This window comes from Heloderma suspectum, chromosome 1, assembly GCF_057233095.1.
Source record: "Heloderma suspectum isolate Gila_16-S chromosome 1, 16-S_ref, whole genome shotgun sequence".
In the NCBI taxonomy this organism is placed as follows: Eukaryota; Metazoa; Chordata; class Lepidosauria; order Squamata; family Helodermatidae; genus Heloderma; species Heloderma suspectum.
The window spans coordinates 361,477,639-361,492,151 of NC_139458.1; the positions used below are offsets into that span (position 1 = coordinate 361,477,639).

Consider the following 14,513-nt stretch of genomic DNA (forward strand, 5'->3'; position numbering starts at 1 on the left):
AGAACGGTGATGGCTGTACATTTATTACTGCATGATAAATGAAATGAAATGCATGTTTATATGACAATCTAGTAAGGGAAATTCAAATGGTGGACCAGTACAGGTGTCAAATGCCATCCTTGCATGATCTAATTCAGCCTTCCCCAACCTGGTACCCTCCAGATGTGCTGGACTACAATTCCCATAATGCCACAGTCCAACATATCTGCAGGGCACCAAGTTGGGGAAGGCTGATCAAACCGATGCAGTCCCCACCAGCCTTGACTGTCACCACCAGCAGACATTCCATCAGCCTGTACAGAGGGAGTTGAGAGGGGGAAGCCATTCTACAAGTCATGCTGAATACCTCCCTCATGAAGGCTCCTCTCCCTCAACTGTCACCACCACCAGCCATTCCAGCAGGCTGTACTGAGGGAAATGAGAATGAGATGCAGGGCCATTCCACCAGCCCTCCTGAAGGACTTAATTTTTTTCCCCATCTTCCTTCCCCATTCTTTTTTCCTTGGGTGTCGTGTCCTTTTAGATTACAAACTTGCAGGCAGGGACTGTCTTATTTTCCTGATTATATATGTAAACCACTCAGGGTACCTTTTTGACTGAGGAGCTGGATAAAAATACTTTAACTAAATAAATATCCAGAATAGGAATGTCTCACAAGCTTTGAGTATGTCTTTACCTTGCAGCCTCAACTCCTCATGGGTAAGATAGGAATCGTATTAATAACCAGTTTAGAGGCTTGCTGTGATAACAGAGGCAATGAGAAGGTTTAATTCCTCTGCATGCTGGAAGTGTAACAGAAATATCAATAATCTCTCTCTTTTGCATGATACACTTGACAAAACCATATCTGAGAGTGAAACAATAGTTGACTAGCACCTTTTCCCTCCATACACCAATTTGACCTGCTCACTACATTTGTTTCGTAAACTTCCACGCAATGCAATTAAAACAGATGTAGTGCAAGATCTCTCAGCCATTCAAGCCTCTCAAGACTGACCTTCAAGAATATGTTACAGAGAAAAGTTGTGCATTGGCCAAAGAAGGGACAAAAATCCTCTGAGGGCCTTTTCTTCTATAATTATGTCTTGATGCTCCCAAAAGTTTCATATGTTTTAACAACAAGAAATACACGAAGCTGGATTTGAACTCCCAAATGACCTTTAAAACCATTAAAAATGATGTAGGTTAGCCATCTACAATCTCAGAGTATGTAATCATCACTAATACTTGTTTTATATCCAGGACTGCATGGGCCAAACATTTGTATATCAATTTGGCAAGCATTTCCACTACTAATAAGTTCTGCAAAAGACAGCGTTACTGTATTTACAGTATTGCACTAGTATGCTGTCTGATGTGCTCACATTGTAAAATTCCTGTTAGGGTCATCTTTGAAGAAATCCAAGTGCGTTGCTAAACTCAATAGGAACAATAAAAAGGGCAGAGCAGAAACATATGGTTGATTGCAATAATTATGTCAACAAATTGTTCAATTTTTTTCCAGGATTGTCGAGTTTCTGCCAGGATTGTCAACATAATATTATTAGTTTAAGAAATATCAATATTAATTCCTGTTTGTTTAGGCTTTTAAGTATCAACGTTACTTCAACTGTTCAGTATGCAAGTCACTCTTGGTAACATCTCTGGCACATTAGTTGCTGCATATTGTGTTCCAATGGTTGGAAGAAGTGGCTCATAGTAGAATACTCAGTTCAGAATGTAAGTAGCTGGGTATGTGACCAATGCTAGCTTTTGCGGGGTGATCTATCTAGGGGAGGAATCCCCAGCCTTTGGGGGCCAGTGGGCACATCTGGAATTCTGAGGGAGTATTGTGGGTGTTCTCACAAAATGGCTGCCATGGGGGACTTGCCCATTCATAAAATGGCTACCACTGTGAGCATGACTGATCACAAAACGCTCATTTCCCCAGAGGCAAAGTGGTGAGACTAATAGAAAAGTAACTTGCCCACAAACCTAAGTACAAGGCCGAGGTGGGATTTGAGCTCCTAAACACAAAACCACTATTTTGAACCAACATTAAGACAGTGCTGGAGGGCAGCTCTTCACTTTGCAACAGGCCAGCCTCCTGGTTATTTTTTTTTATTACAAAAATTGTAATAAAATAAAAATCAGGAGGGAGGGACAGGGAGTCTGGCAGGTGCCAATAAAGGTGGCTGTAGGCACCACATTGGAGATAACCAGTTCTAGGGATAATAAAGAACTGGGGGGAGGAGTCAGCTTCACCCCCCAACCTATGTGGTTTCATTAGGACAGTTGTAGTGAATTCCAACACATACTGCTATATGGACTGAGGGCTCTCTACAGATTTTATAATGTGCGTATGTCAAGGGCGGAGCCTGATGCTGCACACACATGTATAAAATGTTAATCATCCCTAATCTGAATGCCTGAAAATGGGTCCAGTGATTTGCCTGCCTTGACAAAGGAAGTGGATATTCAAGGGCGTGTAGGACATATATTACTGCATTCTGAGGAGAAGCCAGAATGCAGATAGCGAACAATAAGCACGACAGCCAAATGTGCTTATTAGCTAGGTGGTTGAATTCAGGACCCTCAAAGTTGTATTTTCAGAACTCTTCCTCATGCACAGAGGAAGCAGAATTGCAGTAACTTAGTGTGTGGATGACATAATAATATAGCTAAACATGGTTTAGGCACTGCAGAATATTTCAGTCAAGGGGAGCCTGTATGGAAGAGATGGGCTTCACTGGAACAAAAGACAGTCACTGAAGAAGTCGACTGCTTTCCATTATTTCCTACAGCAACCATCTCTTAAAAAGAAAGAAAAAAGGAAAGAAAGACCTAAACAATCACAACTGCTTTAATAAACCCCTCAGACTAAAAATGTTCCAATAATTAAAATATTCTGGCGACTGCCAGAATCCCTAAACTGCATACTTTGCGACACTGGCACTGAAGTTCATTAGCTGGCAGCATAACTGGTTTGAGGCATAGATACCACCAGTATGGCAGAGAAACATTCATGTAGAATTTTGATATTCAGAATACAGCATCAGTATACAGTACATATGACATTCCTAGGGATGAGTGAGTTTATGTTATGTCCTCATTTTGATGCAGACTAAACCCTATTCGCAAAACCTCTCCCCCCAGGATAAAACACGGACTGGAATACAGTTGTGACCAGAAATTCACACTTCCCCAGAACACCAGGCTCAAGTTTCATCAATTTTAAAACTGAGCACAATAATTGCACAGATTTGGAACAATTGGATCGCTTTATTCAATGGGGGATGTGTACATCTCTAAAATCTGCACAAAAATGTGCAAAGAAAACATAGATCTATTTGAGGGGGGTTGTTGTTTTGCTTTCTTTAAAGAATCATCAGCAAATCGATACAAAAATGGGTTGTAAAGTTTTTGGTGCACAAACCTGGCAACCTCTCAGAAACAGCCTTGACAGAATCACCCATCCCTAGACAGATGACTATCTCCACCAAAATGTCTGAATCAGTTTGAGGGTATGATTAGCAGCATTTGAGGGCCAAGATTTATAACCATATGCTCTCCTATATGAATAAAAAGGACATGCCAGTCATTTTATTCCCTGGCCATTCATATAAAGGACATGCATCATTCTTCTCTAGTTCATGAAAGCTACCATATATCTTGGCAAACTAGTTTCTCTGGGGAAAAAAAAAACTTTAATTGCTAAAGCATTTCTGGAAAATACTCCAATAAAAATGCAGCAAATATTAATAACGTATAATGATTAAAACCGCTTTCCACACTCATCTGTAACTGTCATGATAGGAGATAGCATGCAAGGAAAATATAGTATTCTCTAGGAAATAAAACTGCAGAAAAATGTTATCAATAAAACCATTCCCACTGTATTGTGACTAGGGATAGGCAGACATACACACACATACCTCATCTGTTTTGGAATGGCTCCTGTTAAATCAGATGAATGTGACAAACATCCACTGGACATCCACCCAGAATTAATTTGATTTTTAACAGGGCCCACTTCAAATTGGAGACCCCTCTAGGCTCCCATCATATTTTTAATAATGGAACCCTCCCTGCTGCCCGCACTTTCTCAAAACGTACAAAGGTGTGGAGGCAGCGGAGAGGGCTCCAAGGAACCATCACTGACTGAAACACCTACAGTAGACCTTAGGTTTGCGGGCCTGGATAATGTGCATACACGTCAACATCCAGGGCCACTAGGAATTATGGGAGATTGTTCCCATGGTTCTTGGCAACCTTGGATGCTCTCAGGAAGTAGGTGTCCTACTTTACAGAGGACAGTCCTCCATTTCAGAGAACTGGCAGGGGATAGTCCTCTGTTTGAAGGTGTCCTCTATTTGATGGGTTGTCCAGTCCAAGTCCACTTCAGTGGTGGCTGGTGCCCACTGTGCAATGCCACTGACAACTCTACCCCCCAGTTCTTCCTACATCCCTTTGCAGAGACTGCTGGAAGATCAAGGTAAATGAGGCCAGGAAGCCAAATTAGTCTCTGCTCTGCCTCAGCTCAGCTTAGTATGGCAAGAATAGTGCATCTTCCTATCCTTTCAATATATGCTTATGGTGAAATAGTTCATTGATCTGCATTTATAATGTATTTGCAAAATCAGAAGGTGGCAGCCAGTTCCAGGTTAACCAGCACATTACAAATTAAACTTTTCTGTTTAGTGGTAACGGGTTAGATCCAGGATCTGCCTTCTATAGTCGGAAGGGTTCCACTCATGGAAGGTGCCTCCACCTGATTTTTGGGGATTCCCCCCCATCACCACAGCTCATCCCATTCAGCAGGGTCCCTCAACCTTCTGTGTAACATGTTCAGGGGGCTGAAAAGGCCGCATGGGGGAATGGAGGTGGGGAGTCTGCTTACAACAGCCCAGTTGCATACATCCAAATCTGGATCCAAACCCAGATGATTTTCTGATGATGTATTTGTTCCAATTTAATAGACTGGGAGGTCTGTCTAAATGGATTCTTATCGCTGTTCTCATTTCTGCAACCCTTTTTGTGCTGTGAATAACTGGTCATACAGAGAATCCAAAGGGGCTAAAGATAAGCCTATGCATCTGTTCAGAAATGCTACCCCAAGTTCAGTCAAGAAATCCATGCATAGCAGTGATGTTGACAAGAATGAGTTACTCTTGATCACAGGAATACTTTAAAAAAAGAAAAATGCAGTCCACCATGAACACCTCCAGCACAAGCTCCATTAAAATCAGTGGGAGGTTGCACAAGAGGATTGTTGTGGTATCAGATCAACTCCTCACAAATCAAGCTGAATTCCATTCTTATCAACATGGGCTGCTTACGAAGATCATATAAAGGATGCTTGGTTTCAATTACAGAGAAATTCCAGAAGATGGACATCTTGGATTTCTGTTAGTCTTTTTAAAATTAAGCTATGCAAAAGTAAAGAGAACACTTTCAATAAAACCTTTTTACAGTTTATTGTCTATTGTTAAATGTATAAAAAAGAGAATTTGAATAAATGAGGGACATTAAATGGTGAAATTCTCTCCATGCAAACAAATAAATAGTCATTTACAGTCTCTGGCAAAACAAAATGTAAGTCTTGTTGGTCTTTTGCTCATATGCACATGCATGCACACACACACACACACACACACTTGCTCCCCTCTCTCACACACACACTCCCTTGCCCCCCCCCCACTCACACACACACACACAAAAGGAAACCATCATAAATAATTTACATTATATAGGCAATTATGGTACAATCTAAATATTAACATCTTAGTCCCAGCACTGATGTCTTCTTTTTATTTGAAGGATACATAAACATTATTACATGAATGAAATTTCCCTCACTTCTCTCTGGGACTTAGCACTACACTTTCAAAACATTAAACATATGAATTGCAAAAACACTCCAGCAAAAAAACAAAAAATAAGCCTCATAAAGAGGACTTTATGTTAACATGACTTTATGTTAATATGACAGAACTAAAAAAATGTGCAATAAAGCCAGAAACACTGGATTCTTTATAAGGCATACAACATCCCAATCTATTTAAAAGCTTGATTGAAAAAGAGCGGAATTGACATTTGGCTCACTATATCCTCAAACAAGGCAACAGATCATCCCAATCCAGCAATTGGCTGTGGATGGTGCAGCCCAGATGCATGCTGAGAGGGAGAGCCCATCCACACAGGCAGCCCCATTAATGTGGGTGGAGGGGTAAGTGCAGCTCTGGGCTTGCATCCATTTGTATGCATGAAGCTGCCTGACCATTCATTTCTGTGAATGGAGCTGTCCACATGTGGATGAATTCCATCGCCTCCGTCATGCTAGGGACTTCCACATGTATATCCCTGGCTGGATAGGAAATCTTGCATTCAATTCCACAGCCTGATCTAGCAGCCAGGGCTGTGTAGGTGTCGCTGAATTTAACAGCTGGATTCCCACTTAGCAGCTGTTTGTTACCAGATTCTGTCTGCCATCTCCAACCAAAGCACTGATTGTCAGCTCTCCAGATTCTTTTCCTCCGCCAGACATGCACAGCCCACACTGCTCCATGTGCACTCTGCTCAATAAAGACCAACGCATGTGGCGGAGTACACACAGGACTTGGGATCAAGGCGGCTGTGTTCTTCTCTTAGTAACCCTGATCCATGAATAAAACTACACCAACCAGTATACCTCATGGGCAAAGCTCATTCAACTTAAAAGAACAAAACAAAAGTGTTAAATATGTGCATACTACGGTATAACTAAATAACTGTTGTATCTGGTTAGGATAAAAGGCTGACGTACCTTCAGCATGGTTTTCTTCGAAAGTCCTGTATACAGCAGACTTACATAAAAATACAAATGTTGTGGGCAGTGGTAAATGTCAGGGTTCCACTTATAAGGTCTCAATGGTTACTTAATTATTTGACAATTGAGAGCATTTTGAGATTATTGTAATCTATATATCACATATATGACCAAGTGCATTTATATCTGCCGGTTGTACCTTTTAAGCCATCTTCTCTGAGGTCTTTTGTTGCTAATATGCTCTTATGGCCTGCTTTCAAATAAATTACTGGAGAACAGAGCTGCGCATTACAATAATAAATAGCATCAATATCCTTATAAACTGGAACCATAACATGTTACCAGATTTCGGTCAAGGTTGCATTGCCACATTGTCAGAAACCCAGATCAAGGTTGGGGAATCAAAGTGCTTGCTGCAGCAGTGTTGGGGAACTGGTTCACGTGGCCAGGAACTATTTTCATGGAAGCTTCATGCACACAACCAGATAGTGCTTCAAAAACAGCTGTTTAACATGGCACTGCTTCTAATGTTAGTGCAAAGGAACGTCTCACCACTGCTTATTTTCTTAGTGTAAATTTTAAGGGCTGATTTTACACTTTACATGACAGCCAAGTTAGCTGTTTTTCTACCCTACATCTCCCGGTGAACACACGTGTAATGTTTTCAGTGTAAAAGATGTCCCTAAATACACAGTGGACAAGCACCAGGTCTTCTTCTATACAGCCATCCTTAGTATACCGCAGGGCATAAAACAAATGGCAGCGTGTATATCTGAGGCAGAGGAGGAATTCATACTGAAAATGGGACATGGGCGACGTGGAACCCATTTTATAAAAGGCACATCCATAAGCTTTTGCTGATATACACAGCCCTTTTTTTCAATTTACTGCAAAGCGGCCCTATTTAAAGTCAAAAGAGTATGTCTCTCTGCATATTCTAGCTGAGCTTTATGCAATTCTGATTTCTCTGGAGTGGATCATAGGATGCTGCCTCATACAGAGGCAGACCATTGGTCCATCTAGCTCAGTACTTCCTATTCTGATTGGCGATGGCTCTCCAGAGTTTTGGATTAGAGTCTTTCCCAGTTCTACCTGGAGACAGCAGAAATTAAACTTGGCATTATTTGCATGCAAAGTACGTGCTCTACTACTGAGCTGCAACACTTCCACTAGGTGCTATGACAACAATTACTGTGGAGGCATGTACATTTTTATTCTTTTACATTCTTAAGCTTGAATTATTGACATAGTTTTCCCCCACTCGTTATCTGCAAGATATTGGACTCCTGTCAACTCCTGCTTACAAGGTCGTCCCAAAGCAGCCCCATACTGGAATGGATTGAGTAATATCTACATTTGATGGATGGACTGCACTGAAATAACCAACACTCTTATATGTATGCCTCCACAAAAATAATTCCAAATCCACTTCTGTAGAATAGAAACAAATATAAAATCTGAAGATTCCTTCGGGGTTGCTAAGCTGAGGCTGAACTGTAATTGTTCACACTGAAGCTCGTGAAGTGCTAGTGTTTGTCATTACAAGAGGGAGATTATTTTAAAGTTCAAACTTATGGTTCATCTAAAAAAGTGTTAGAGAATCATTAGCATATTGAAGCTCAGTGAACCATCTGGCTTCTGTGTTAATTTTCCATGGCTTCATAATGAGCAAGATGTTTAGGATCAGATTCTCCTTAATTTTGCTGAAATGCATCTCTTAGACTTAGATCACCAAGGCCCAGCCCTGATCTGAGCAAGTAATGTGGGCTTAAGAAGCGATCTTGCTTCTAACCACTTCTCCCACCCTTCTTGATGTGTCTCCCCGCACCTCATATTCCACCATATCTATATCTATCTACATAAATACATTAAGTAATTACCCTTTTACACTTTATATGTAAACGTCATTTTTAAAAAAATCTAAGTGAATGAACAAACATGTGTGTCAAGTTTTCACTCTACACATCAATCTATTTTTGCTCCAGCGGTGGGTTCGATGGTCACGTTTAGGTCCTGTCAGTCCAAGCTCTTAGAAGGCACTAAGGTACAGAATTGGAGGGATCCCTCCTGGCAGCAGGGAGGTACAAGGTCAGGGGAATGTACCAAAGGGAAAGCTGAAAAGAGAGTGAGGGATTTGGAGTACCAAGATGTACAGAGGTGTCTAGGTTGAACGGCATCTACAGTACTTTGCTGGCTATGCAGCAGCTTTAGCTCAGACATCTGCAACAGAGAGAAACAGTTGGTTAGTACTACTGGGACTGCAGCATGGAAAACATGGAAAATTTAAAAAATGCTTGATTTTTGGCATATTATACTTTTTATTTGAAGGTTTAGGTCCCAAGGAGACTCGAAGAAGCAAACTTTGAGTATACAATAAATGTGCACAATAAAAAAAAAAATCAATTTAAAACCAAAGTGCATCAATGGGTCATTATTACATTTGCATTCTGCCCTTCCATTAAGGAGTTCAGGGTGCTAAACACAGAGTTGTCCCATTATCCTTACTACAATCTTATAATGTAGGTTTAGCTAGGACTTGCCCAAGGCCCACCAAATTTCATGACCGCACAGGTCTCCCAACTCTGACATCTTACTCACACCAGCACACTGGCTCTTGCTGGTTGTGATACTCCAGTTCTTTGGACCTTATTGATACAGATTATATGGTAATTAATGATTTAGGGAAATACTTAATCTTAGACCACCATTGTAAAGCCATGGCGACCTGAATCCAGATAAACTTTGTGAAACAGCTTAAAGCTGGGGTTGGCAACTTGTGGTCCTCCAGGTGTTTTGACCTACAACTCCCATCATCCCTCACCAATAGCTATGTTGGCTTAGGCTGATGGAGTTGTAGGCCAAAACATCCGGAGGACCACAAGTTGCCCACTCCTGGCCTAAAGTTATTAGTACTAAGGACAGCTTTTTTATTCCCCACAAGTCTGGCTAGATAACAACTCACATATGGGGACCAGAGAATGAAACATGTTGTAATGTGTATAATGCCAGTCTGCAAGTCTGGTTGACTACTGGATGGAATCTCTCTCTCTGGTTATGAAGGCACATATGTAAATGCTTAGTTACTGTATCCGATTACTGGAACAGGGTTGTTTGTCTGGGTTTCACACTGGATACACTATTCCTAAGCACGTTCATTCAGAAGTATTCTCCCTTGATTTCAATGAAATTTACTTCCAACAAAGTATGTTTCAGATCACAGCCTGTTTATCAGCTTTCATGTATTAAAAGATTTGGAACAGCTCAAAGCTGCATTTTTAACAGTTAGGAATTAATAGTTAAATTAGAGATTGCTCTCACTCAGAGGGCTGCTTCAAACATGCATGGTCATCACCCGATGACTGCAAAACCAGGGGATGAGTTGCGAGTGTGAATGGGCCATCCCAAATCTAACACTGCAGATAGAATTCCACATCACTTGATGGCCCATCGAACACTGTGTTTTACAGCAGAGTCAGTTCAGGTGTTCAGCTGCAAGTCCTCAAGTGCATAGTAACCAAGTGATGAACATGAGTATATGAATCAGCCCAAGTTTTCATCCACTGAGATCCCCCTCTCCAAACTAAACACATTATATGTGTAGGAATCCTCCACATGGTCCTGTGAAGCTGATATGTTTGGGAGCACAAAAACCAATGATTTATAATAATCCTAAGCATCAACTTACCTCTGCATTCATACTTGAGGTCAGAGAAGTACACCATCTCTTGCGAAAAGACAAAAAGACCTAACCGCCCACCAGCGTAGGTCTTGTCATAGATTGGTCCCGAATCTGCCATGACCTGCTTCCCTTCATACACTAAAACCCTATGAAGGAAGATCATCATCTAGATTAGATGCATTGCTTATCTTCCTTTCTAGCTGTAAAGAAAACCCTTTTAAGGGGGAAAATGGTGTCAAATTCCAATGCAAGTTTCTATGGAACATGACTTCTAACACATGGTCTATTCCATTACTCCTCTTCATGGGAACCAACCTGGCCATCCATCCATAGCTCTTTATATTGTTGGTCCATAAGTATGTTTATGGACACTATCAGCAAAGGAGTTCCACATTCTTATTTAGGCCAGCCAAGACTTACAGGGTAGACCTATACTGAGAAGATCGCACATTTGATCCCTATTAACCTCATTCCTCTATCGCCAATCAGATATTAGCTGGGAGATCTAGATATATAATTTAGCTCCAACTTGTCCCTTTTTATCCCAACAATAAATGTATTTAAAGCATGGCTTATTTTGCTACTCTCAGTTTACAGAAGACTGAGAGGTAGTCATGCACATAAGCTGGAGAAATAACTCCATAGCCTTAGATCATGCTGTACACTGTATGATCTCTGATAGCAGATGTTCCCATGTGCTTCAGCTGAAAATACCAACTATTCCCACCATATATTCGCCTGTTTTAAAGAAACATTTCCCCTGACCTCAGACAGTTAATCATTGGCTTTTGCAATTAAAAAATGCTTAGCACATTTTTATTAGGATTTGTTTATGACAATGCTTTCTCCACTTCTTCTCCACATTCATGGTTAGCTAGGAGCACGAGGAAATGTAAGAGTCAAAGCAGGGCTTTTTTATGGGGGAGAAACTCATGGTAATATATATATATTGCTTCTGCCAGAGTGCAGAGTGACAATAGGATAGCTTATGATACCAATCCAGAGAAACTTAGTCAGGGTAAAGATCCACTGAAAGTTAGCAATGATTAACTTAGGCTTCATTCATTTCAACAGGGCATATGGATGACAAATTATCTTGGGATCTGGGTCAATGTGTCTGTAATGTGCATTGTGGGTGTAGTGAGACTCACTGGAAATGCCCAGGATTGAACCTGGGATGTTCTGCATGCAACCATGTGCTCTGTTACTGAGCTACAGCCCCTCCGCTATTTGTAATCTGAAGTAGTACTTTCAACAAAGGACAGCGCCATTTCTTGAAAGCTTTAATTGGCCTTATGGGCTCATTCAGTTGAACTTTCTCATGACTGCAACTTCCCTTATTTATACATGATTTAATGTATATCCTGCACCTTCAACCACTGGGGTTCCCATATTCTTCCTTACTTGGTTTTGCCAAGGACAGGACACGCTTGCCCACATCTGAAAAGACACAGAGTGATGTGGAGACTGATGGGATTATTGGGACATGAGCTTTTATTGGCAACAGCAGGCTGCCATCTATAAGAATGTGTAGTACAATAAACCAAATAGTCTACTGGAACGGAGTTTGGGGGAAAACCCATAGCACCAGCAAATACCACCAGCATTGCACTAGAGGTCACCTATACTAGCGCAATGTAATTTCTGTTACTATAACATCAAACTGGATTCTACCTTTGGTACTGTGGCCATTTGGAGGTGTTTCTTTTGTTTTTTGGTGCTACAGACATATATGGCTGCTCTGCCAGTTGTCTGTGCTTGATTAGCTAAAATTAAACATTCATCCAACCATTATTTCTCATCAGGGGATTGTCCCAGTTACAGCATTGCCATGCTGATGTGCAATGGATTCACATGTGAATTAGTGAAGAAGTGTGTGGGTGTGTGATTTGCTTCCAAATAAAATATGCATTGGGGGAGAGGTATAATTTAATTGTCAGGGGATCTGGGTGGGTAATGATTTGGGGCAAACAAAAAATTGTTTCGGGGTGATCTTTAGGTTGGATATTAATTTGCGGGGAAAATAAATTAACTGAAGTTAGTGGCTGTGGTTTAGGGTATGTGGGTGAGAGAAACAGAATAAACGGAATGTGTGCGAGAGAGAGAGAGAGAGAGAGAGAGAGAGAGAGAGAGGCACAGTGATGATCACCCCTGAGGGAATGCAGCCCTGGGGGGGGGGGAGGAGGTTCACCCCCACCTGGTGTAGGCAGTGGACCTCCACATATCAGCAATCATGGAAGAAAACTTTGGTTTCAATAGTTTTTGTTCTAGGATTGTCATTGTGCAGTTCCTTTACCTGCACCACTCTCACACCACACCATATTCACATGTGAATGAAGACAGTGCACTCATCCTATGATGGGAACACATGTTGTGTGAACAGGAGTTTTTAACTGGCATTTTATTAAAATAATCTGCGTGAATAATTGTGTGAATGGTTGCATGTTTACACTGCAGTTAAGACTGGCTTCCAGATGGTCTGATCAGAGGTGTCATCACAAATCTGAGGAAGTATTTAAAATGGCCCTACTTCCAATTAATGTTTACTTCTAATAAGAGGGTGTCGGCGGAGGGGGGGAGTCCTTCTTTCAATCTTCTTTTTAGCTTTGTTTTGAACTCTCCCCACACCCCAGTTCAGATCATTTCATAAAAACAGCCCCTTTCCAAGTGTTTGAGGCATAATTTTTTATCTAATAATGGCACTGTTTATATGAGCCAGTCAAAGGAAATTGAACACATCTGATGGGATGGAAAGCCGAGGAAAGGCAAACTATTTGGAATCCTCCAAAATCTTTTAGCAATAACGAGAAAAGAGGCTGCCATCAATGAAGTGACAACAATGGAATTTGCTTACAAGCCATTAAATAAAACCTCATTTATGATCAGATGGAAAAGCAATATCATATATTACAAGAAATGTCATACTTTATTAATCCTGTCTTAGGCCTGTGGATCAAATGCCACCTGTAGGCTGTGTAATCTTTCCAGCCGACATTCTTGGGGTCATGCCACAAGGTACGCACCTATGAAAGAAGTAAGAATAAACACTAGTTTAAAAAGTAATCTATTGCCTATAGTTACTGTCCTTTAGACCGGGGTGGGCCACTTTTGGCCCTATGAGATTATTTTCCCTACAAGTCCCATTAGCCCTAGCCAGCAGAGATGGATGGTGGGAGTTGTAGGCCAAAACATCTGGAGGGCCACAAGTTGCCCACCCTGCTTTAGACCAAGAAACAAAAACCAGTTCAAAATGTGCTGCTGTTAGTTTCTATGTCCCTATTGTTTGGTCAGGTCAGTATGAGACAGTCACTCTTCTGCTACTATATTTACCAGCCAAATGGTACTACGGTGGATAGGGCATCAGGAAGAGAGAGAGAGAAAGAGAGTTGTATATTGTGGAGAACTATAATGGGGCATGCTGTGTAGTTCTGCATCTGCACACAGGGATCCCTTTCACTGGAGAGGCTGGACTACTCAGTAAGGGAGGTACAATTCGCTCCCACAGCAAAAGTATTCCCAAGTGCAGTATTTTTTTTTTTTCTGTAAAGAGAAAATGGCAGTGATTCATTCATATGGGAAGAAGTAGCTGGGTGTAGTCAGGGACATCACTGGGGTAGAAGCTAAATCTGGATCTGGTTCCCCAAGTTTCTTGGGTGGGGCAGGTTAGGTTATACCACTTGAAAATATAAGAGCCATGCTGGATCAGACCAACACCCCATCTAGTCCAGCATGCTGTTCCAGCGGCCAACCAGATGCCTATGGGAAGCCCACAAGCCGGACATGAGGGCAATAGCATTCTGCAGATAGCATTCCTGAGCCATTGGTATTCAGAGGCATACTGCTTCTGATACTGGAGGTAACTTATAGCCATCATGATTGGTAGCTCTTGACTCGTGCTGGCCAAAAAGGTCCGTATGATCCCACCAAGACCCTGCCCCAGAAAAGCAGCATAGTATCCCTTATAGATCACAATTAGACCACACAGAGCCTGGATCAGAAGGGATAGTGCAGCCAGGATTTAAGTCTGGCACTCCCACAGCTAAGCCT

General features: G+C 41.4%; 1 protein-coding gene across 1 annotated transcript in view; it reads right to left on the bottom strand.

Moving 5' to 3' along the window:
• Positions 1–5,434: 5,434 nt before the first annotated feature.
• Positions 5,435–14,513, bottom strand: part of THBS2 (thrombospondin 2) — a 54,467-nt gene continuing 45,388 nt past the window's right edge. Inside the window, exons 19-21 of the mRNA XM_084828050.1 lie at positions 13,392–13,489; positions 10,473–10,612; positions 5,435–9,007 (exon numbers count right to left, since the gene is read on the bottom strand). Coding sequence (XP_084684176.1) covers positions 9,000–9,007; positions 10,473–10,612; positions 13,392–13,489 — 246 coding nt within the window. The 3' untranslated portion in view covers positions 5,435–8,999. The remainder of the gene's footprint in view (positions 9,008–10,472; positions 10,613–13,391; positions 13,490–14,513) is intronic.